Consider the following 25,751-nt stretch of genomic DNA (forward strand, 5'->3'; position numbering starts at 1 on the left):
CCCCTCTGAAGCTTTCGCCGTCGAAACAAGCCAGAACAGCTAGAGCAATCCTTGCATACAGCAGACAGCGCCTTCAACTCACCTCGAAGCCGCTTCTCTTCTGTCGCTGCTCTCCTGTGGCCATCCGGCGAGAAAAACGCTATATCCTTTTACTGCTACTGTTGTGTTAGCCACTGCGACACTCAGTTCTAAAAGAGTCAAATTTAGCGAACGTTGTTCCAAATGTCTCGCCCCTCGTGCAGAGCACACATACACGAGGAAGATGGGCACTCGGAGTGTGCCACGTGCCTGGGACCCACCCACACTGAAGCTGCACTCTCTGCCGCTGGCTGCTCTCACTGCGAGAGCCTGCCCATCTCAACGCTGCGGACGTGGCTAGCTCTCTTTTGAGACGGCGACACCGCCGCTTTCTCACTTTCTCACTCACTTTCTCCATCTCAGTCTACTTCGCCGGTCCTGTTCACTCAGGCAGACCAACGCCCCTCTCCCTTCAAGCAGCAGGTCTCGTCTCCTTCAGCGGATCGCACGAAGAACACGACAACAGCCTCTCCATTGCTGCATCTGAGAAAGAGTGGACGGGCTTGGTTGACCTCGCCCTCTCACAGTCTGGTGCTAGCGCTGCTGCTACCTGAACTAATTCAGACGCTGAGATGCTCACTATGGCCATTTCAGACCTTGGTCTCGAATGGGCCTCGCCTGAGGAGCCACCTAGAAGCAGGTTGGATGGATGATTTCTGCCTGGGCGCTAACAGGCCCCCATCACAAGCCAGCACCTTTTTTCCCTGAGGTCCACGACGAACTCACAATTCATGGCGTGCACCGTACTCAGCACGCACGAGCGCTTCTACTTCTGCCATGCTCTCCTCTGTTGACGATGCAGTGGAAAAAGGTTATGAGAAGCTGCCTCTGCTCGAAGAAGCAGTTGCCGCCCATCTATGCCCGCCCACTACTGTTGGCTGGAGATCCAGAGCGGTTTACCCTTCTAAGCCCTGCCGAAACACTTTAGCCCTCGCTGGACACGCCTTTTCTGCTTCTGGTCAGGCTGCATCGGCTCTACACACCATGGCGGTGTTACAGGTATTTCTGGCCCGAACCCTGAGGCGTTCCGTTCACGGACATCAAGGAGGCGGATAAAACTGCTTTCCTCGATTCACCTGTCTCCAGCACTGGTCTCTTTGGCCCGGCTGTGAAAGGGTTTTCTGAGAGATTCACCTAGGCACAGAAATCTTCACAAGCTATGAAGCACTTCCTGCCTAAGCACTCCAGCTCTGCATCAAGCCGCCACAAGAGCACGCCGCCTCCTCATCTAGCGAATCGGGTCTCTCAGCCCACCCTGCGGCTGATACCTGTCATCGCTCAAGACCAGCTAAGCGCTACCCGCTGCCCCGGCGCCAATGCCCGTGACCTCGTGTTGTGTTGGACCCCGAGCCGCCGAAGCCCTCCTAGCCACAGGAGGGAAGAGAGAGGGTCTGAGTCTCGCTCTAGCTGGACCGCCCTCGAAAAGAGCTCATTTAAATCTAGCAGATCCCTGTTCAGTTCAGGCGGCTGGAGATTTTTATATTGTAGTCAATGGACCCGTTGCACGGCACGCACCTATACAAACAAACACTGTTTTCACAGCGACCCAAATAAAGCACAAAAAGAGTATGTTTCATGGGTAATCGGTCCCCCTTCACTAGGCGACCCCACCCTGTTGTCGGGCCATCAAGCCATCCCTGGAGTGTCGAAATGGGTTTTGTACATTATAAAGCAAGGTTACTCGCTTCAATTCGCTCGCAGACCCCCACGGTTTCAGGCGGTCGTCGAGACCTCGGTGAGAAGCGGCATGGCTCACGTGCAAAATCTGCTAGAAAAAAGGGCCATAGAATTAGTCTTTTTTTTTACGGTGGATCTGAAAGATGCTTACTTTCACATTCAGATAACGCCCCATCACAGGCCATTCTTGAGATTCGCCTTCGAGGGGCAGGCTTATCAATACATGGTCATACCGTTCGGTCTGTCTCTAGCAGCCCGTATTTTCACAAAGTGCATGGACGCAGCGCTTTCTCCCCTGAGGCAACGGAGTGCACATGCTGAACTATCTCGACGATTGGCTCATTATGTGTCAATCAAAGACCGAATTATTGACACACAGATCCATGCTCCTCAGCTATTTGGAATGCCTGGAGTTCAGGGTCAATTTTTCCAAGCGCAAACTGTTACCCAGCCAGAAGGTAATCTTTCTGGGCACAGTTATCGACTCTACAATGATGAGAGCGCGGCTCACACCAGAGTGCGCTCTCTCTATAAGGGGTCCTTTCAGGGTAGGTGCGTGCATGCCCCTCAGGAAGTTTCAGAGGCTTCTCGGTCTCATGGCTGCAGCATCGTCAGTACTCCAGCTAGGGTCCGATCTTATCGGTCTACCTATTACTGCCCATTAGCACAATTGTCTTGGGACTTATGTTTAGAGCAAGCCCGGCTCTTATATTCCAGCCCCTTATTCATGAAACCAGACTCACGTCTGGTTACTGTCACTATGTTGGGGTTTGTTATGGCTTGTTTCTGTGAGCCTCGGGGTGCTTCTCTAGGCTCCAGTTGTATGCAGCCAGTTGCTAATAGTGCAGCGCTTTACATTGCGTCCCCACTGCGTATTAGCTACGTAATACGAAGTGACCATTCTCGAAAGGGAACGTAACCTAGGTTCCCTGAGAGTAAGGGAACGAGTATTGCGTAGCCTGCCGCACTATTGCAATCTGTCAGGATTTGTCGCTTCAGTCGATTTAAACCTGCTATTTGGCCAGAATGGGCATCCTTTATAGACTAAGGCCACACCCCTTTTAGGCGCGCTCTGACGTGTTGGGCGCCAAGTCATCTGATTGGGAGAGATTGTCAGAGGCGCTCGGCCATAGGTTGTGCAGTTGCCGCAGTTGTGCTTAGCTTCCATTGCAAAAAGGTCCTTGTCCTGCACCTTGCGATAAAGAGCCTCTTTCTTTAATTCCTGTGCCCTAGGTTCAATAACTTTCCAGCCTGGTTCCTTGTGTTTCCAACTCTGAAACTTTGTAAGCTCTTCAGTCTTGCCCTTGAACTTGGATTTTGCTTTGTCACAGAAAATGCACTGATTAGATCGGAGCACCTTCTTGGAGCTCCTTCAGATTGAATTGACAGAGATTTGACATGGCGCAGAGAGTCCTTTTTCAGTGATGATGATTCACCAGATGTAGAAGCCTTTGACACTTGTAAACAATCTATTTTCCCTGTAAAGCTATAGCAGTATTGGTGATATCAAATTGTATCCAAAGGCAAGTCCTCTAATGTTAACTGGAATCGGTTCACAAATATCCATCATGCGGTATGGTGAACTGGCTGCTTAACAGTCTCATATGTCGGATACTGTGTAGATATGATAGCTTCTCGCTTTCCGAAAGCCTGTAATTATAGTAAAAACTGTTGAAAGAAAAATAACTAAGTTATGACTACAAAGGTATATCTTAATTATTGTTTCAAATACTTACTGAAATTGTTCCAAAAGAGAGAGCAGTGGGAGATGGCGATCTGCAGGTACCAAGCAACGGCCACCAACTGCCAACTGCAAAGCCCCAACATTCCCAAACTGGCAGTTAGTCAACTTTTTGGACCTTTTTGGAATTTTTTCTGTAGTTTTTTGCTTTGTTTTGTTTACTTCAAAAGTAAAGCTATTTTCAATTTCTTCAGGTTCAGGATAGGTGCAGTAAAAGGTTAAAATAAACCCCATTTCAGGCTGCTATTAGTATAATAAAAAAGTTGTCAAATGAGCTTTTTTTTTTTTTTTTGCTGTTTTTGACCATAGATGGTCAAGATGTTGTAAAATATAACAAATAACAAATATTTTCAAGGTTGTTACATTATATACTTTTGTGTAGTTTAATGTAAAATCATATGTGAGGGAAAAAAGGTACTTCAGTAGGTTACTTCACATTTGTACGTGAATATTTAACGAAATATGCAGTTCCGAAAATTAAAGTAACAAAATGTAGGTCTATTGTCACAATATTAACAAATTGTTGCTAACCGATGACGAGCGCGAGAAATACTGGACTTTTTTATATTCAATTGGGTTTTATATTCAAACCGGGCTAAACCGAAAATACATGATCCGGCAGCGCCGGGGCTGAAACATCCTCAACATGTCCTCCAGTAAAATATAAAACATAAAAATGACAATAGCCAATTCTGGCTCCATAGCTGTTTACTCAATTAGGCTATATCAAATGAATTATCAGGATGGCAGCTGTCCTCTCGCACCGTTGAGGAGCGGTGATCAGAAACACCTGGTTGCGCAATTAGGAAATCCTATGAAGGCTACAGCAGTGGTTCTCAACTCCAGTCCTCGGGACCCGCTGCTCTGCACATTTTGTATGTCTCCCTTATTTAACACACCTGAATCAGATCATCAGCTCGTTAAGAGAGACTCCATGAACTGAACTGAGTGTGTCAGATAAGAGAGACATACAAAATGTGCAGAGCAACGGGTCCCGAGGATTGGAGTTGAGACTGGGCTACATGGTGCGTCCTTCGAAGGACGCATAGGCTGCATCCTTGAAGTCTTCAGTCCTTCGAAGGATGCAGCCTTCACATTGGGACACAGCTGTTGAAATATGTCTGACAGCAGAATCCACTTCTGACATGATCTACATTCATCCTTCTTTGTTATCTTACAGAAAGCATTGCTTGTGAGTATTTTATGTTTAATATGAGTCTTGAAGACAATATTCGTGAACATTTATGTTAAACAAGATTATATTTGATAGTTTTTAGTTTTGATGTTAGCCAGACTTTGCATAAATACATGTGAACCTACATTAGAATACAGTCTACATGCTGTTTATTCGTTTCTTTTTGTAGTTTCACTCTGTCGATAATTGAAGGATACGTCAATAAAAGGACATCACACCTGTCAATTGTCGAGGAGTTTATCTATCTGCATAGCTGTGTCTGAGTTTAACAGTGAGGGTAGAATAACAGCACAAGACTAGAAATATATGGGTCAGAAAAGGAAGCCTCCAGGAACTGGGTTGGTATTTGGGAAACACTGGTTAAGATGATGGACTAAACTTCAAAAATAAAGTATAAGTTTAAGAATTATGAAAAGTGAAGTAAAAACTTTTCTAAATAAAATATTAATTTTCACATAATTGCAGAAACTGCAAAAGCTGATACGCACAGTACTATATAATGCACACACAAAAAAAATCTATTTGTGAATGAGGGCACTAGAGGTTCAACTTTTTGTTCTTGAATTCATGCCTTTCATGAAATGATGACGATCAGTTCAATAGGATGAAAACAATGGGTTTTAAACTAGGGTTCTTTATTTTACAAAATATTTCGTCAGGAAATAGCCTACATTTTTCCAGACATGAGAGATACATGGAATCGGATTTTTCCTTTTTTTTTTTTATTTCCAGGAATTCGCTGTAAATTGACCCAAAAAAACAAACAAAAAAAAGCAAAGCAAGTACATATACAAAATGACATTTGTATTGTTTGTCTCTGATTGAGATCAGCAACAATGCACAGATCTGAAATAGAACATTATCATTCTGTAGGATTTCTTGAAGTTCAGAATGAATAGCTGGGCAGACCGTCACATAGACCTGCAAATGGTGTTTGGAGTAGACAGGAAAGAAACTTTTCCTCATGTATCCAACCGCAATATTCATATTGTTATTTAGATAGGTAGAGCAAAGCAAAATGTCTCATCTGATCTCAAGTGTCTCCTGACTTCACTTAAAGTGTTGTTTGTTTACGCCTTAAGCAGACATTGCCATAGAAATCAGCCAGCTAAAATGTAACAAAATGAAAAGGATAAAAAAAAAAAAAAAAAAAAAAAAAAAAAAAAAAAAGTAATAACCCTAAAATCTTTTTCTCTTCAGGATCTCAGGTTTCCAATTAACTGGGTGGGATTCTTCAGTCTGAAAGAAAAAATTATATATATATATATATATATATATATATATATATATATCAATCAATGAAAAATGAAAAATTGCAAAAATCACATCAAGGCAGTTCTCTTCAATCAAGAATTTAAATGTTTGGAGAACTCTTCGAGGAATTTAAATTCACTATAACCTTTTTCCATCATAAACATTTAACAGTCAATGTGTTATTTTAATTAATTATTATACTTAGTTTTAAACAAGTATTACTAGTGAACTGGGAACTTACAGCTGTTTCGTCCTCTTTGTAGACCTTAATGGTTTTGTCAGCCTCTGCTGTTATGAGCCGACTTTCAGACTGATCAAACACGCATGCAAAAATCCCTGACTCGCTGTCTAGAGAACCGGGCTGCACTGCTGCATGAATCCTCTGGAAGTTGTAGCCAGTCCTCCAGTCCCACATGTGAATAGTTCCATTATCAGCTGATATGAAAAACAATAGAAAGGATAATCAGAACAAGATGCAACAATTGAGGGACAAAAGTGAAAAAAGGCTGCTTTTAAGTCCACATTTTATGCCTTTCCCTCACTAACTACCCTTCGTCTCTTTCACATGGATGACCATCATTGCTTGAGTTGCACGAGAGTCCACAACCGGCAGAACCCTTGCAATGGGTTTAAATGGAACACCCTAAGCCCTTGATCACTTGGAATCTGCTCTGGAGCCCACCGTGGAGACCGGGGTTGCCAATTTATTGGGTGTGATGTCACAATCGTGTTGCATTGGATCTGTCTAAAGTGATACATATCAGTAGGGCTGTCACTTTACGTTCGAAAATCGATTGCACAATCGATCGGACCAACCAACGCAAGTTTCGAAAACGAAAATAGGGAATCGATTTTAATGGCCTTCTCTCTGAGCGCGTCCAGCTCGTCACGATACGCCCGCAGCGAACGCGCGTCACACAGCGACTGCAGGCTCTGACACACACACATAACAGCAAATTATACTTCTGCATAATGGGTCTCATTCATGAAACACGAGCAGAACGAATTTTTGTGTAAATCGTGTGTAAAGTGGTTCTGCCGTAAATTTTCGGATTCATTAAAATGTTCGTATTTTCCAAATGTTAGTTGGTACGAAAGAAATCTACACCTGCTCCCAGCCACGCGTAAGTAGTGCGTTTAACATCCGAACGTTTTGCTCATTAATAAGGCTGCATTTTAATTCACCTTAATCGGGTACATATATTTACACAGCATTTTTAAAAAATATTATATATAGTAATTACATACGTTTTTTCTTTTTACTTTTATTATGAGAGGGAAGTAATAGCATCTGCAAACGGAACACAAGTCCACAAGTCACAAGTGTTGCAGTCAAGCTTCATGTCGAACCATTTTCTTTTCACTTCTGGGACTGTTCGATTAACAGATTAAACTCCATTAACTGCATCTGTAATATGCTGCCAAGCTTCCTTTTTTTTAGGACCTGATACGCCACTATGTACGCTTGAAAATAAAATGTGGCGTTTTGAATGAACTTCTGATAATAAAACTTCAATTTCTGCATCTGAGAAATTTCTCTTTTGAGAAGACATGTTGAAATCCATCGTTTGGTGTCATAATATGATGCCCATATATAGTTGTCAGTCGGATTTAATGGGCAGGATTTATGGTAATTGAGAATGAGCGTGCACGCGTGTTCCATTTACGACTGATTGGAATTCATTAACACACACACACACTCATTTCACTATCACATCTGACGTTTACGAAGTATTTGTGAATCAGGAGAAGAGTTTTCGGGAAGGTCTCTTTACGCGTAAATCACTCACATATTTACTCACATATTTACGAATGTTTCATGAATGAGACCCAATGTGTCTCTTTTTACTACAAAACTGTGAATTCTGCCGGTATTCAGACAGTCTCATGCACACAGATACAGATTCGGGCTACGGTCTACAATCGCCTTTGTTTGACATCTCTAAAGGTAAACACAGCCATGTTGAAGCTGGCAGTGATGTTTCTCACTGATGTTATTTACATTTACATTTACATTTATTCATTTAGCTGACGCTTTTATCCAAAGCGACTTACAATTGCTATATATGTCAGAGGTCGCACGCCTCTGGAGCAACTAGGGGTTAAGTGTCTTGCTCAGGGACACATTGGTGTCGCACAGTGGATTCGAACCCGGGTCTCTCACACCAAAGGCATGTGTCTTATCCACTGCGCCACACCACCCCTTATGGCAGTCCATTCTGATTGTTTTGGGAGAATGTTGCACTCCTGTTTGTCATTGTGCACAAAACTTCACGCCAATAAATCATCAGGAATATTGCTGACTTGTGCGTCTCAGCGCCCTTGTTACGTTCGTCCTAATGCCTGTTAGTTGTCCGTGGATTTGCCCATATTTGGCTTTTAAAATGGAAACGTCTTTAGAAATGGAAAATCGATTTTACAATCGATTCAATGAACACTTATGTCTCAAAAATCGAACAGGATTTTTTCACAAAAGTGACAGACCTACATATCAGTAGACTCGCTCCCTCTGACAAAATTGAGTCGAGGGTCTGTCCAAATAAACTTCCCTCATCCACCTGATGAAGCTGAACGCACTTCAAAATGGCAGCCAGGATTCCCCTGAGGGGAAGTGATTATGGAAGTTTGCAAGTATATGTTTAAAAGTGGAGTTAAATGCAGCCCAGACAAGACAAAGGGGAAACAAATGTAGTAGATAAAATTCAATATGGTTTAAATAATTAATAATTTTTTTAGCATGACTGGCTTTGCAACATAAATCGTTTGAAGGAGCATTTCACCTCCTGACACCAGAACACCATCTGAATTGACAGCCAGTGTGTTGATAATGGCATTGTGTCCTGAAAGATTTTGGATGAAGTTCCCATCAGGAAACTTCCACTGCTTAATGTTATCTGGAGAGCCAGAGGCAAAGGTGTACCTGTTAAAGAGAGGATATGATTTTAAAAAGACAAGAATACTTTAAGTTCCAGTTCCCTGGATCTGTTTCAGTGTGGGAGATAACCAACAATATGTAACTGATGTATATGATTAGGGCCATACGCTTTCTGTGATACGGAAAACACAAACTGAATTAAATTCGACAAATTATGGCAACGGTTCGATTTTCTGCGTTTATCGCATCCATAGCAAGCATTTTGACAATTCAGAGCCACCGAATGACGAATACAAAAAACGTATACGAAAATGTCAGACTTTTTTGACATCAGCACAGCTGTGATTTGGTCTTAGACACCGTTGTTATTTTTAACTAAAACTATTACATTTTAGATGAAATACTTAAATTTATGTTGCTTTGACAAGTAAATGAGATAAGTTGAAGCATTAAAATTACAAGTAAAAAATTAAGGCCTATAGAAATATAAAGAAAACTAATAAAAAAGAAAAAAGCACAAAACTACATAATTTAAAACAGATTTTTTTTTAAAAATAAAAGCCAACTCAAAATATGAATACATACTATACTATATGAACAATACTAAAATAACTGATTTATACAGTGAAACTGCTGTAACGCACATTTGCAAAATTATACTGTAAAGCTCTGAATTGAAGCCAATGATCTGATAAATGAAATTTGCGCTGTACATCATTTTTTAAATAAACTAAATTTAGTTTTTTTTATTTAATGTTAAAAAATAAATAATGAATAAATTTAATTTAACCAAAAACACCTAATCCAGTCAAATTTGAACATGGAATGAAAATGCAGATTATGGCAAGCTAAAAAAATATGAGAAAAAATAAAGTGCATTTCATAGGGCCTTAATTTATTACTTTATTCTGTTTACAGGTTTACTAAATTTATATTAGTCATGTTTCTTAAAAAAATTACTGTTCAACATACTGCCTGGGATGGAGCACCAATGCTCTGACAGACTTTTTGTGGTTAGTCAGTGTGGCTCTTGTCTTGCCAGCGATCAAATCCCAGAGTCTAATGGTGGTGTCATGACTTCCTAAAGACGGGATATAAAGCACATGAAACATGAACATAACCTAGAACAATACATGGTATTTCATTGAAAAATGCACCAGCAGCAGAAGTCTGTTCAAAAGGCGGAGTCAAAAAAATAAAATGTATGCATACCTGTAATCACCTGTGGCTCGGCGCTTTGACATTTGACTGTAGCCACTGTATTGGTGTGTCCAGAAAGGGTGTGAACATTTGCCTTGGTCCTGATGTCCCAAACCTACCACACACAGAAAACATACATTCCACTTTGCATAACATGTTCATGATCAGTTATCACACAAAAAAAAAAAAAAAAAAAAAAAAGTGTCATACTCTTGCTGTGGCATCTCGACTGCAGGTCACCAGTACGTCAATGGTAGGATGGAGGTCAAGGCCGTAGACTGCACTTAGATGACCGTGATAGTGCCTTATTACCTGTGGACAACACAAAACTCAAAATGTATCTATATCGGTCGGTATCTTTTAGGTAAAGCTTAAAATGAATGCACATTGTTTGTATTTGTATTTAAAGTTTGTACCTTGTTATACTCTAGATCCCAGCATTTAACCTGTTTGTCCTCCCCGCAGGAGAACAGGTAAGGGCTGCGTGTGCTGACGGCCACGCCTCTCACCGTGCTGATGTGACCCGTCAGAGACAACTTCAGCCTACCGCTGGCAAGATCCCAGATCTGGCATTACAGAACAAAAGCTTAACACTATTCAGTGATACATAATAAACAGTGATACAATGTATCGGCCAATAATCGACCGATTGTTTAAAAACAGCAAATGATCAGGGCCAATTATATCCTGTCAATTAAAAGGGTGCGGAAAACTGCACGACAGCAAACTGTCAGACTGCAACTCATAATGTGTGGGAAGAAAATCTCGTTGAATTTAGGGCAAGTTAACGAGACAATAACGCTTTAACAGTTAAAAAATAGCGACGTTAATGCAGGCTTTATTTGACCCTATGAATTACCCGTAGTTCAAGCCAGGGTGCTCTTAAAGGAACACTCCACCGTTTTTTGAAATAGGGCTTATTCACCGTCTTTCCTACATTTAGATAGGTGGGCAAGCGCATTTTTGTCTCAGTGCATGCATTGTTTTAGTTTGGCAGCGCCGCTGATAGCTTAGCATAATGAATGGAATCCTTTGTTGCCAGCTAGCATGTCATGAGTAAAAGTGATAAAAAAAAAAAAAAAAGAATTACTTCTTGTGGCCTGCGTATTCACAACGAGTACAAATAGCAATGCAGATTAAGACTAGGCGATTTCCTAGGCTGATATTGACTTGGGACTATATTGGGGGAAGCACAGGCGAAGCACTGCTACTTGGGTGGAGAGATATCACACAACACCTGAAATCCCCCAACTTCCGTCAACATACCAGCGTGAATAGTATTACCAGCCGGCTATTTTTCCTACAGTAGACATAGTGAATGGCGATGAACATGGCAGATTTTGTGAGAGACGAGGGGGGTGACTTCTCAGACAGTCAAGAGCCAGAACCATACCTCTATGAACCAGAGTTTTCAGAAGAGGAGCTGCGTGCTTTGGAAATAGAACGACAGGAGGAGGAGGTTGCGATCGCTCAACAGCCTGAGGACGTGAGGATGAGAGTCAACACGAACTGGTGGTGAGTGTGATATCTCTGCGCCCAAGTAGCAGTACTTCGCCTGTGCTTCACCCCAATATTGTCCCAAGTCAATATCTGCCTAGGAAATCGCCTAGTCTTAATCTGCATTGCTATTTGTACTCGTTGTGAATACGCAGGCCACAAGAAGTAATTCTTTTTTTTTTTTTAGCACTTTTACTCATGCTAGCTGGCAACAAAGGATTCCTTTCATTATGCTAAGCTAAGCTAGCGGTGGCGCTTCCAAACTAAAACAATGCATGCACTGAGACAAAAATGCGTTTGCCCACCTATCTAAATGTAGGAAAGACGGTGAATAACCCCCATTTCAAAAAACGGTGGAGTGTTCCTTTAAATGTGACGTGACAGATCCGTCACTGAGGCAGTAGCGCTTCAGTTCAAGAACCAGCATGGAGCGAGTGTCTTTTTTTCTTCCACTTTAATACAAATATCTAGAAAAAAAATGCATGAATATCAGAAGGTATGTTGAAAGATACAATACAACTTAACGAAATCCATATCATGACTCATGTAATCACTCAATCTGTTGTAACAACGCCCAGTTCCAAGAATGCACTAATATTTTGTTGGTAGTACCAGTTTGCAACAATTATTAGTTAACACTAAGTTAACACTTCTGAATTAAATAATAATTCGTCGTTACACTACATCCTTATGCATCGCTTTCTGCCAGGACTTTTACGTGCTTTTCCCAAACCACTGAAGTGACGTTGACGTCCAGGTTAGCAGTAGCATGAGCCGTCAGGCAAGTGTTATTTAAATAAACTACTGATGTACTTACAAACTTTCCAATGCCTCGTTTTATGAGTACAGAACCTATTTGAACTACTGTATAAGTTTGGTACCACTCTGGACATTATTAGTGGGGTAATTTACGAGACACATCATAGGATCCATTAGTGCCTGCACTAAGTCATCCGGCAAATTTCTCTAAATAAGCTCTAACTTTAATAATGTTCAACCAAGGGAAAAAGGCTTCTGGGGGGGGGGGGGGGGGGGGGTGTTTGGCTCAAGGTCATGGTGCAAAGGACCCTAGGTTGATTTTACTCCGAACCATCCCTTTAAGTAAACTCAAACTATCGGTATCAGCCGATATCATTCTGAATAATCGGCTAACGGCGGAGAAATTTAGTATCGGTGCATCTCTAATATATACAGTTAGTATATATATATATATATATATATATATATATATATATATATATATATAGAAAATCGTGCAGCCCTAATCTGAAGTCACATAGATCACCTTTATTGTTCTGTCTGCTGATCCAGTCACAAACCACTGGTTTCCAGGCTCCACTGCAATAGATCTCACCCAGCCCAGATGGCCACTGATGACCTGAGAGACAACCAGAGAAGAACAACATTACCAATGAAACACCATCATTGTAAATTGCACTTTTGGACCAGTGCAATAATGGTCTTAAAAATGAAGCCACAGACATACAACATAAAATGAAGCACAAAGACAAACTTTCTATTCTCAGGAGTACTCAGGCGTGATATGAACAAAAATGCTGATTAAATCCTGGAGGGAGACAAAGCACTTACTCTGTACAGTTTCCATGGTGGATGCCACTGAGGTTTGGGCATGGTAGGAGCCTTTCTTGGCACCAGGCCAGAACTCTTTGTGCCTCCTTCCATAAGAGACTGCAACAGGAAAAAGGAAAAGCTGATGCTTCATCTTTGAAAAACTGTGCAACAATCTACATACTGATACACAAAATATATATTTTTAGGTATTATTTTTTAGGTTTAGGTAGCCTACTAAAATACATAGGATAAGGTCAGTCATATCTCATTCATGAAATGACATTAGAATCAAGGAAACAAGCTTTCAAGAAACAAAGAGAATTGAGTGGATGGAAGGTGCTTCTGATTTTAAAATCTATTATTAAAATCATGTTCAGTAACTGACAAAACTAATTAAAGCACAAAATTATTAAACCTTTTAAATGAAAACTGAAAATACAAATATGAAAGGTGGTGCTCACCAGTGTGTGTTGTGGGGGGTGAGATCTCTCTGCACCTCCTGCATGTCTGTGGATATCTGCCACACTGGCTGCAGTTCGACTGGCTTCCTGCCTACAAAGCAAAGAAAAATAAAAAAATCTCAAAAACCTAATTTACACTTTAATTTGTCTCAAAATGATCAAACAAGTGAACAGCACTAAATACAGGAGTAGAACAAGGTCCAAAATGTTTTGCAATTGAAACACAAACCACATTCCTAGATATTCAAAAACCCATGCGATTCCATCACAATTACAGTGCAAACGCTAAAGCACCCTTTAAGGGATTTTGTGTATCTTGAATTATCCACATGTAAATTCACTTTTATCAGTTTAGTGGATAGGCTGTGGATAGAAACTGAAACATCTTGTTTACATTTTTAATCAAGATTAAAGAGTAGGGGTCCATGATTAACCAAAATACAATCAAAATCATGATATTGCTAAGTGCAATTGTTAAATCACAAACGCTGCAATTTAAAAATACATGTACTGTAGGGTGATCCTTATTTTTAAAATATCCAATTGTCATGCTCTTAACCCTTCAAATTGTTCCTTTATGTAAGAAAATACAGCATGCCAATTTTTATGGCAGTAACATAATAATTACTGGTAGCTCAATAGCTTTAAACTTCAGAGATTGATGATTTTCGTAAAAACAGATCATTTGATTTGGTATTGTACCTGGCTAGTAAAATTCCCAAAAAATCTCCATAAAAGCATCTAATGCACCATATATTCCTAAATATGTATTTTAGATACATATCTCAGTTTACTTATTGTAGAAACTAAATCCAAAATCCATCCATGACCCGGTTTAGCAGATTTACCTTTCCTGGTGGAATCAATACATATTTCTATTGATGATCACCTTGGTTATTGTTTGGGTTTAGAACACATTTTTTGGTTTAAAAAATTACATTACGTTCTTTGAAATTGACCCGGAACTTTGGCCGAATCAAACAGATTATCAGGAGGCACAGGCAACCATGCAATGAAAGTAGTCAATGATCACGCCGCGAGAGGAGTGGCTCTGATTCAAGAATACAATGGCTATCTCACACACTCTGAAGAACAATTGCAGTTTCTCCTTCATGTGGTGGAAGATCACCGACGGATCTATTCAGACTGCAAAAAGTCAACACTGGCTGCTGAGCATCAGAAATGAGGGATTGTTGAAAACTTTGTGCTTTTTTGAGATTGTTGTCATTGTTGTCATGTCAGTGTTGCTCTGTTCAATAAAATGTAGTTCATTTGCAGCAACTTTTAACATTACTTGCATATCACAATAACACCACACAGCTTAACATAGGCAATCTTCCACATGATTGAGCTACCTCTAAATATCATTTTTTTTGTCAACATTTTTGCATATTTCTAATTTTGAAGTTAAAAGGAACAGTTTAAAAGGTTAAGACACTAACATTTTGCAAAAAAAAAAAATTGGACTTGATAAGGACCACCCTAATGTACTGCTTGTTTCATAGTGAAGAACGGCACCATGCTCTTTTACGCACGAGCAGCTCATGATCCGGTATTTTTAATAGGAATGCAATGGATCACAAAACACAAGGATCATATTACATTTTTGAGTCACGGATCAGCAAAAAAAACAACAACAAAAAAACACTTTTCTATTTTTTACTTAAAGAAAACACTAAATTCTTTGAAACCATAGTAAAAACTACAAGCCAACTAATAAATTTCAAACATTATTAAAGGCAAGTGTACAGTCAGTAATAAATTAAGAACAAATAAACAAATTACAAGCATAGATAATTGGCAGGTGTAGCAAAAAGTTTGTTTTAGGCCCTGGAGATGGGTATTTTGAGAAATTGTGTGTATGTGTGTTTGTTCAAGCCATGGAAGCGCAAATAAGCAACACTCAATGCGCTACTCTCGCTGCCCGGCTCAGACCTGAAGTGTGTGCACGCAAAGCCACCTTTCAGACAGCATGCGATTGCAAAATCAGTTCTCTTTCACAGATTATAGAGCTTGAATGGTCAAAACTTTAGCATGTGTGAGTGAGTTGAGCACTTGAAAACAATGGTGCACTAGAAAGTGCACATACAACAAGCACATCTATTCACGCTCAAGGTCAAAGGAGTAAACTCCTTAAGTATACCTGGGCCTTTAGAAGAAAATGAGAGATTGTAGTGTGAAGTATTGGCATTTAGCTTAGTACCTAGCTTGAGAAGGAGGAAGAGCCAAAGCCATGGAGTGAACACCTGCTTCACTGGGCATCTTCTGCATCTGTGTGTCTGCAGTGAGGGCCACTCCTGAAAACATTAGAAAAAAAAAAAAAAAAAAACCTTGAATAGGCCTCGGACGAAAATACAGTGTAAAATGTTCAGCATCTAGGTTCTCAAGCTTAAAGGAAAGGACATTGAAAACCTCAAGTCTTACCTGGAGCAGATGGGTATGGATGAGTTCCTGTCACCAAGTAATCTGGACTAGTATCTGCATTAATAAAAGTAAAAATTACAGTAAATTGAATCGATGTTGCTGATTTCACTAACAAACCTTTTGAGAGCTTCAATCACTTAAAATAAACAACAAAGGCCAAAAAGAAAGAGACGTACCAGGCAGTGGGTATTCCGGATGGCCATACGAGTCAGAGGCATGGAGTGGCCCTTTGTCTCTGCCCTCTTTCAGCACAGGCATGTCTAACACAGGTCTGTACTCAGTTTTCATCTTCACTGCCATCTTCATTTTGAAGCTAAAAACATTTAAGGAACAAGTAATATTAACTAGCATTGTTTACGCCATAATTGAAAAAGAAAAAACAAAGTAATCGCAACTTTCAATATCATAAAATTTCTTTATTTTTCCCCCCTCACAACCGCAAGTTTACATCTCCCAATTCGGACTTTTTTGAATTGCGAGTTTATAACTTGCATTTGTGTTTATAACTCAATTTGCAACTGTGAGCTTATATCTTGAAATTCTGACTTTTTTTTACAATTTCAAGTATAGTCGCAATTACTTTTTTTTTTCCATGGCAGAAAGAATCTTCTATAATAAACAGCTTGTGAAATGTTAGTGTAAAACTTCAGTCATTAAGTTACTATCCCAGAAAGTTATGCTACACTACCTGAACTTTAAAAAAAAGAAGAAAAAAATAAATAAATAAATGTTCAATGGTTACATCAAGAGCCGTTGAAAAAATAGTTGCGACACTCCCATAGAGTTCCATAGGAATTGGAAAATGCGTGTCGTGGGGGAAACATTAGTTCCAGCACTGAACCCCACTGATTTCAGTTAATGAAATGACTCATTATTTGACATTTTAACTGTCATGAGTCTATAAATAGTGGTATTTTTATGTAGCTAGCTTTAGTTGTTTATCGTCAGTTAATAGCTAGTTAGATTTGAATTCCAGTTACATAACGTGAGCAACTAGCATAACTAGATGTCAGTTTGGTTTAATTTACATCAAATTAATTAGAGTTTTTGTCATTAAAGTAATTTAAACACAAACTATCCTCTGTGATTATATTTGTTGTTAAAATTAACTACACTTACTAGAAGACCGTATCGTATTAGTACACCTTATTTCAATGGATGGAATGCCATTCTTTACTATGTGTGACTGTATAATATGCATGTACATTATATGTGCATGTTTTTGTATTGTACATCCTTATTTCTGTGACCCAAGCATTGTCATAAGCATTTCAAATCCCAGTGTGCCCTGTATGCAGTGTGCAAATGACAAATAAACTAACAAACACAGTTTCATCTTTCTTTACTACTCTCCGATCTTTCCAGCAGCAACAGGCTCGACTCGACTCAAGGCCCGGTCTGGGGAATATGACATGCTCTGCTTCCAGTTGTGGAATGTATTGAAATGCATTTACTCAAGTACTGTACTTAAGTACAAATCTGAGGTACTTTACCTGAGTATTTCCATTTAATGTGAGTTTATACTTTTACTCCACCACATCTCAAGAGGCAAATATTGTACTTTTGTTTTTACTCCACTACATTTGTCTGACAGCTTAAGTTACTGCAGTAATTACTTTTCAGTGTACAATTTTTCATACCATTCTTGTCCAGTAAAAAAACTTAGGCCTATCTCCAAATGTGGTGATTTAATAAAAAGAATGCATAAATAAAGGAAAGATTACATGTTCCTTTATGGCTTGAGAAAATGATTCTACTTTTTTAGCAAAACCACCTATATTAAGCCCTGAATGAGTATCTATAAAGACTGCCCATCAAAGGAAAGGCTTATCTACCCTCTCCCAGGATATATTGTATATAATAAAATGTTTTGTTGGGTGCAATTGGCCGCCTTGATTATTTTGCACCGTTGCTCAAACTTCTTTCTTGGGTTAAAGTGAGCAGTGGCTGGTATTAATAGGAAAAAAATTATATTCACTTGTGCATACGTATATGAATGATTATAAAAATACAAATTTAATGTAAATAAATGAATATACATTCATTGCTTGAAGTCAAATTGAATAAATAAATGGATACAATTACATATAATATAAAAGGTAAAAAAAAATAGATAATAAAAAAGTACTACTAAATATTTTCCAAATAATATTTGCACAAAAAGTGTCTTTACATAATTTATAGCTGCCTTTTAAATTTTAGGATGGGAGTTCCTCGCATGAATGTGATCATATATGGCGGTCAGTGGCATCTAAAAGTATGAAAATCCCAATCCCCCTTCCATCCTAAATTAAACAGAAAAATATTAATTGTGTCACTCCACGGCTCAAAAGAGTGTTACTATAAATGTACTATATTGTTACATATATGTATATTAGCTGTTGCTCTCTGTCCCGCTTAATAAAACCATTCAGCTCAGATTTGTTTGGAAAATTGAGAGCTGCATACGGAGCGATCAAAGGCTGTCGTAACTATCTTTTTCAACGGCTCTGGCTACATCGTATCACCACCGTTCCAGGTTACCGTTCTACGTTAATAAAACCGAGAACAACAGGATGGTGTATTTATTGTGTATTAACGTTACGTTACCTCTGTTCGTCCAGCGCTATTGGTTTAGCATGATCCGACACAAACATATCATGTGTCCTTTTCAAAGAGCGAAACACTAGCGTGTGGACCGAGTGCTTCTGCACGTCCTATAGGAATAAAACACAGAATATCAAAATCAGATGATCGGTTTAGTCATACAGAAATACGTTACTATTAGATTTGTATATCTAGAATACCAAACATGTGCAGAAATACTGCACGCCGCTTTCATTCACAAACTATTCACGAAACTATGCAGCTTGACTACCAATCTGAAACACTCGCCAATTAACCAAATTCACCGCTTTACCTCAGTCATGTTTGTGGGTTCCCCAAAACACGAACAAGATGCTCAAACTTAAATATAAAAACTTCGCCACACACCAAACAATCACAACCTGAACCGGACATGAACACAATACTTCCGGCCGCGACAAACTGTCTTCCGGTAGAGCGTTACGTTCTTCTTTGTTACGTTTAATGGCGGGTGGCAACCAGCATTATGGTGCATTACTGCCACCTACTATGTTGGAGTGTGGGCCAGAGTTTTCCTTCCCTTGAAGAGACAAAATAAATAAAAATAAAAATAATAATAGTAATAATACTAATAATATTTCCTGCCCCTAAATTCTATTTATCAATCCAGTTTCTCTCAAATAACATAATAACTTCCCTACCTCAATATCAAAAACATTTTTTAGACTTAATTCTTCCTGTTCAAGCTTTCTACTTTCCTCCCTTAACACTTCCCGCTCTCGAGAGAATTTTTGACAGTGAAGAATTACATGCTCGACTGACTCCTCTATTTGGCAGTGTTCACACACTCCTGAAGGGTGCTTATTTATTAAGTGCAAAGTTTTATTAAGCCTAGTATGTCCTACCCTTAGCCTTGTCAATATGTTCTCCTCTTTATTGTTTCTTCTGGCTATCCTTCCTGTACCCACATCTTGCTGTAATATATAGAGATGTCGCCCTGTGTTTCCTGTATCCCAACTGTTCTGCCACTCCTTAATGATGTTTCGTTTGATTATTCCTTTAGCTTCAGACTTACTGAGTGGAACGCACAAGACCTCCTCCTGCATCAGAGCCTGTTTTGCTAATGCATCCACATCTTCATTTCCCTTAATCCCTCTGTGTGCTGGGATCCACATAAATGTTACCTGCATGTTCATATTTTTAATTCTGTACAATGTTTCATAGATCTCATTTACTATATCTTGCCTGCTGTTAGATGTAAATGACTGCAGTGACATTAATGCAGAGCAAGAGGTTACGTCAGAATGACACAAAAGTCCGCTTATAAAATGGAACTACCTCTAAATAATCTGGATTTATAAGAAATGTACACATTTATGCAGTAACATACGGTTAGGTTTGGTCATCCTTGGTTACTCTATTTTTTATTTCGTACGAACTTTTATCTTTTATATTTGTAATTTTACAAAGCAATATTCAAACATATTTCCATATTTTCATTTAACTTCAAGATTTAAACTTTAAAAGTACACTGCAACGATTTTCATGTATTTATTCATTCATGTACAAATAGGCTATTTATGTATTTATACTGGCTGCCACTTTAGACAGACCACATGAAGCATAGTAGGCTAATGTTTAAGGTAGGCTGTAGGCTAAATCAGCCCTGGAGGGTCACTGTCCTGCAGAGTTTAGCTCACACTTGCCTCAACACACCATGCATGGAAGTTTCTAATATGCTTAGTAAGACCTTGCTTAGCTGGTTCAGGTGTGTTTAAGATAAACTCTGCAGACTGCAGAACATGGCCCTCCAGGAGCAGGATTGGACACTGCGAGCTAGTCAATTGGCTGGAGAAAAAATACCCCTGAAAACTGCATTAACTAAGGGCTAATAGTAGTGTTCTGTTCTGTTCTGCATCTATGTATTAGATGTGAAGTGTTGACTACTGAAAATTGAACACTAACTTCCAAAGACAACTTTCACAGTTTAACCTGTTAACTGTCAGTGTTCCGGACACTTGGTATCACACTCAAAATTCATTCTGTGCAAACCGTTTTGAAAATGGACTGCATTACCTTTTAGTGAGCTCAATTTTTGTGATATCAAATTAAAATTTGGAACACAACTTGGTTAGACATATTGCTTTTTCTAGAAAATGTATTGTCCAAATTATTTTGTAAAATATACATTTTGTAGGCTAAAAAAAGCTTTACAGCAAACATAATCATCTATAACATCTTTATGCTTTTATTTTTTGAAGCTGCTTTAAGCAATAAGGTGTTGAGTGTCTTCTTTAAAAAGAAACCCACCATAGGTCTGTATTCCAAAGCATTTATGAATGACCATTTAACCCTCTATGGTGGTGGCTCCAGGCAATATAGCCTATTTTATTAATAAAAAAAAGGCTATAGACCTATATAAAATAAGACACCCATTCATTGGTCAATGCCATCACAGGGGAGGAGAACTCAAATACTAAACATGGTCACATGACCCATAGGTGTCCATTTTAGGCTTGATCAACTTAGAGCGGTGCTGCACAGACCGACATCAAAGTTCTGTGAGAGTGATTATAGAGCAGACAGCTCCATAAGCTTTTGAATCGCTCTTGCGGTACTTTGATGTCATAAACCGATTGGTCTGTGCAGCACCGCTTTAAAGTCGACATGAAATCAAAATTGACCCTATTTACTTTGTTAGCGCATAGTCTTGTGGTGAACAATTAATCCGTGCAAGTTAATACACAGAAAAAAATCGTTTGCCGTGGTAATCTTTAATCAAAATCTGAAAAGTTACTTCTGGTCTGAAATGGCGTTCCTTTTCTGATGACGTCAGTTTGACGGCTTGGGTTGAAAACGCTTAACCACTCCCCTCAAACCATTAGTCTGCCATGAGCAGAGATGGAGAGGAGGAGCGCTAATGAAACCCTGCCTTCTGTTCAATATTCCGTTTCACTTGGAAATATGTCACAACACTGGAGAAAAGTCGTTTGCAACTTCTGGTTCACGGGGACTTTATGTCGAACAAGCCTTTTGTGTCCTCTTTTAGCACATGTGCACATGACTCCATATTTTTGTGTTTTTTCACTCATTTTCATCCAGATAATCACTTCATTGACAAGTAAAGAAGTATTCTTCTTCTTCTTTTTGAAATTGTATTGGTGGTTGACAAACAACAAAATGGTGTTTATTATAGTATATTATAGTTTACTTTTACTATATTTATTATAGTAAAAGTAAAAGTGTAACCATGTTTTTTGGGGGGCGGATTGATTAACATATAACAGTTTTACAACAAATAATACCATTGTTAAATTATGGTTAGTGTAGCAAAACCATGGATAATTTGTGGTTACCATGGTTAATTTTCAGACAAATATAATATAATATAATATAATATAATATAATATAATATAATATAATATAATATAATATAATATAATATAAATTAATATAAATTAGGCTAATATAATATAAATTAGGCTAATATAATATAATATAATATAATATAATATAATATAATATAATATAATATAATATAATATAATATAATATAATATAATAATCATGGAATTATAAAAATCTAAATGGCAGGAGGTCGGTCTTTTACACCTGCTTCAAGATACTGCGCGTCACGTGACAGGGAGAGTATTCAGGCGCGCGTGCCGCTCGACATTAGACACTTCATGCTGATCTTCTTCTCATGTGCCGCGTTCAGCCCTACTTCACCAGGAGAAGGTGATTCTATATTGAACCTATACATACACGTAGCGGAAGAAGAGTGATGGCTGGAAAGACACGGACGAGCATTCGCCCCTGAAGAAGAAGAGCGGTTTGGAGAGTGAACTTCAGCCCGAAGCTAGATTGCGAAGACGTTGTTTCCTCGTTACAATGAATGTAACAAACTTATAGCCTTCTGATGTTTTCACATGAAGATGGAGTTTTACGTAAGGACTCTACTCCTGTTTCTCTTATTTACATTATTTTGTGAGGACGGTTGCGCGCAGGTGTTCAATCTCAGTCTCTCCATAGAGGAAGGTTTACCTGCAAATACTATTGTCGGGGATTTAAGTGTTGGACTGCCGGCGCAAACCCAAATTTCTGGATTCTTTATATCTGAGAGCAAAGATTCAGATGTGTTCAGAGACTTTGAGATCGATGGAGACTCCGGGATCATCTCCACCGCCGTGGTGTTGGATCGAGAGCGCACAGATAAGTACGAGTTCGCGGCCGCCGCTTTAACAGGAGAGGTTATTAAAGTAAGCATCGAGGTGAAGGACGTGAACGATCATTCCCCTGTATTCCCTGTAAAAACAATCCATTTGAATGTGTCTGAATTAAGCCCTCCAGGAAGCCGTTTTGAGTTGGAAGGAGCTCAGGATCAGGATATGGGTGATTATGGCACCCAGGGCTACAGAATTACAGATGGAGACATGAGGAAACTTTTTAAAGTGGAGATCCGCAGTAGTGGAGCTGGTATGTCCAATTTAGACCTTATTCTGCAAGCAAGATTAGATAGAGAAACTACAGACTTCTACAATGTCACAATTGAGGCATTTGATGGTGGTGTACCATCCAAAACAGGCCAGTTGCAAGTACATATTACTGTACTTGATGAAAATGACAACCAGCCTGTGTTCAATCAGTCAGAGTATCATGCTGTCTTATTGGAAAGCACCCCATTGATGGCACCAGTCTGCCAGGTATTTGCTACAGACCCAGATCTTGGCAGCAATGGTCGAGTCACCTATGAGATAAACCGCCGTCAAAGTGATCCAAATGAGTTTTTCATTATTGATATTTCCTCAGGTATCATTAGTGTAAATAAGGTTTTGGACTATGAAAACCAGTCATTTTTTGAGCTCATTGTGACAGCATGGGATTCTGGGATTCAACCTGAATCCTCCAGCACATTTGTAAGTATTAAAGTACTGGATGTCAATGACAACCACCCAAATATTAGCGTCCTGTTCCTAAATGAGGCCGGAGCACCTGAAGTATCCGAGGGAGCGAGACCCGGAGACTATGTTGCCAGGATTGCAGTCTCAGATCCAGATTTAGGAGATATCAAGAAGATTGATGTTCTTCTCCAAGGTGAGGATGGGATGTTCTTCCTCAAATCCACTGATGATTTTCTTTACGTTCTCTGTGTGGATGGCCCTCTGGACCGAGAGGTAAAGGACTTGTATGAACTCACTGTGACTGCCACAGATTTCGGCTCTCCTCCTCTGAGCAGTGAGATAACATTTCAGGTTCAGATAACAGATTTGAATGACAATCCACCCGTTTTTGATCAAAACATCTATGAGGAGAGCATTTCTGAGGATGTGCTTGAGGGAACAGCTCTCTTCCAAGTCAAGGCCATGGACAGAGATCTAGGAGGGGATTCTGGAATCACCTACTCTATTGTACAATCAGAGCAGGAGCATCTGTTCAACATAGATCCAACATCAGGTCTCATTACTACTGCTGCAGGCCTAGACCATGAGCGAGAGATGGAACTGAGGTTCTTAGTGGTGGCTTCCGATGGCGGTTCTCCTTCCCTGTCCTCCACGGCCACTGTGACCATCCACGTGGTGGATGTCAATGACAATAAACCTATATTCCAACAACAGTTCTATAATGTAACCGTCAAAGAGCACACAGCTGTTGGGACATGCATCCTACAGGTATTTATTATTATGCTCCTTTTCAAGAAATTGTACTGCAGCCAGTTTGATGATGGTGATAAAAATATGCCACTATTATTTGTAAGAAAAAAAGATTTAAGTCAGTATTAGTTAACCCAGAAATAAAAAACCTGTCATGATTTGCTCACCCTCATGTTGTTCCAAACCTGCATGACTTACTTTCTTCTACAAAAAATGAGATATTTTGTAGAATGTTGCGACCAAACTGTTTTGGTAACCATTGACCATTATTTTGTTATTATCACTATTATTATCACATTATTATCACCATCAAATTTGTTTTAAGTTTTGGGTGAACAATTACAAACAAGCAAGAATAAAAAATTAAAACAAGTGCAATCAAAAAGAAGTTGTTGAATGAAGCTGTTTCTCAACAAATAAATCATTGTAGGGATCACAATGTCAGAAGAAACACTCAGTTACTATCACAACAACTCACACACTCACTCTCAAAACAGAGACCGTACTAAGGCTTTTTGTTGAGACAAAGACAACAGTGTTGCAAAATAGCCAAATCACACTGCTCACTGCTTTGGCTCCTTGTGTGAAACTGTAGCCTGGCACAATTGTACTTGGCATGACTAATGAAATCATGTTTGTAGTTTATAATTTATATACTTTTATTAAGCAAAGATGTATCAATTTGATTAAGTACAGACTGTTTCTGTTTCTGTTTCTTATAAACTTTCTATTCATCAAAGAATAGAAAAAAGTATTACTGTTGAATCAGCAGTTGAATCAATTTAATTAAGTTAATAATATAATAATAATAATAATAATTATTATTATTATTAATATTAATATAATGTAATATAATAATATAATATAATATTATAATAATATTATGTAATATAATTATTATATTACATAATATTATGTAATATAATAATAATAATTGCATATTAAAATGATTTCTGAAGGAAATCATATGACACTGAAGACATGGGTGCCGAATTCAGCTTTGCCATCACAGGAATAAATTACATTTTAAAATATACTAGTTTTTATTATTAATATTTTATTGTACTAATATTTCACAATAATAATTTCTAACTATAAATGATAAAATAAATGCTGCCTTGGTGATTTTTGTAATTCCACATCAAGCTCTTTTCATTCATTTTAATAAATATACATTTATTAGGATCTTAAACATTTTAATTAAAGACTATTTTGTGGTCTCTCTCCAGCCACCCACATTGATTATATGTCTCAAAACATTAAAAAAAAATACTTTTTCTTGACATATATTGAATTTACAGCTCTGTGCAAAGGTTTTAGGCTCTACAACATTGCTGTAGAGTGAGAATGTTCAAAAACAATAGGATACATTGAATAGTTTTTGTTATATCAGTGAACTTTATAAACTAAATCATATCAATATTTGGTGTGACCACCATTTGCCTTTAAATTAGCACAAATTCTAGATATACTTGTGTGCACAGTTTTTAAGGAAGTTTGCATCCTAGAGAAGTTTCAGCAGTTCTGTAGATTTAGGCTTTAGTCTCAATTGCTTCTGTCT

The 25,751-nt window shown here is 38.7% G+C and overlaps 2 protein-coding genes across 2 annotated transcripts in view; one reads left to right on the top strand and one right to left on the bottom strand.

The window, feature by feature from the left end:
• Window positions 1–5,306: 5,306 nt before the first annotated feature.
• plrg1 (pleiotropic regulator 1) lies at window positions 5,307–18,995 on the bottom strand. The gene is made up of 15 exons (XM_079851560.1): window positions 18,874–18,995; window positions 18,564–18,670; window positions 16,151–16,287; window positions 15,975–16,028; window positions 15,754–15,847; window positions 13,551–13,641; window positions 13,108–13,206; window positions 12,803–12,895; window positions 10,437–10,586; window positions 10,231–10,332; window positions 10,033–10,135; window positions 9,793–9,901; window positions 8,726–8,865; window positions 6,187–6,380; window positions 5,307–5,930 (listed from the first exon to the last, which is right to left on the bottom strand). Exons 1-15 carry the CDS (start codon window positions 18,880–18,882, stop codon window positions 5,871–5,873), a joined length of 1,542 nt encoding a protein of 513 aa, XP_079707686.1. The 5' UTR covers window positions 18,883–18,995; the 3' UTR covers window positions 5,307–5,870.
• A 3,473-nt stretch (window positions 18,996–22,468) lies between these two features.
• dchs2 (dachsous cadherin-related 2) overlaps window positions 22,469–25,751 on the top strand; it is a gene marked incomplete at its 5' end in the record, with an annotated part of 58,859 nt that continues 55,576 nt past the window's right edge. Inside the window, one exon of the mRNA XM_079863863.1 lies at window positions 22,469–24,208. Within this exon, the coding sequence (XP_079719989.1) occupies window positions 22,469–24,208 (1,740 nt within the window). The remainder of the gene's footprint in view (window positions 24,209–25,751) is intronic.

This window comes from Squalius cephalus (assembly GCF_949319135.1).
Source record: "Squalius cephalus genome assembly, chromosome: 2".
NCBI lineage: Eukaryota > Metazoa > Chordata > Actinopteri > Cypriniformes > Leuciscidae > Squalius > Squalius cephalus.

Excerpts from the sequence above, each read along its gene's own strand:
- plrg1 (XM_079851560.1), bottom strand. Across the intron at positions 10,587-12,802 it reads CAGCAGACAGAACAATAAAG|ATCTGGGATCTTGCCAGCGG; the intron begins GTGATCTATGTG and ends CTGTAATGCCAG. Across the intron at positions 8,866-9,792 it reads TTGGTGCTCCATCCCAGGCA|GTACACCTTTGCCTCTGGCT; the intron begins GTATGTTGAACA and ends TCTCTTTAACAG.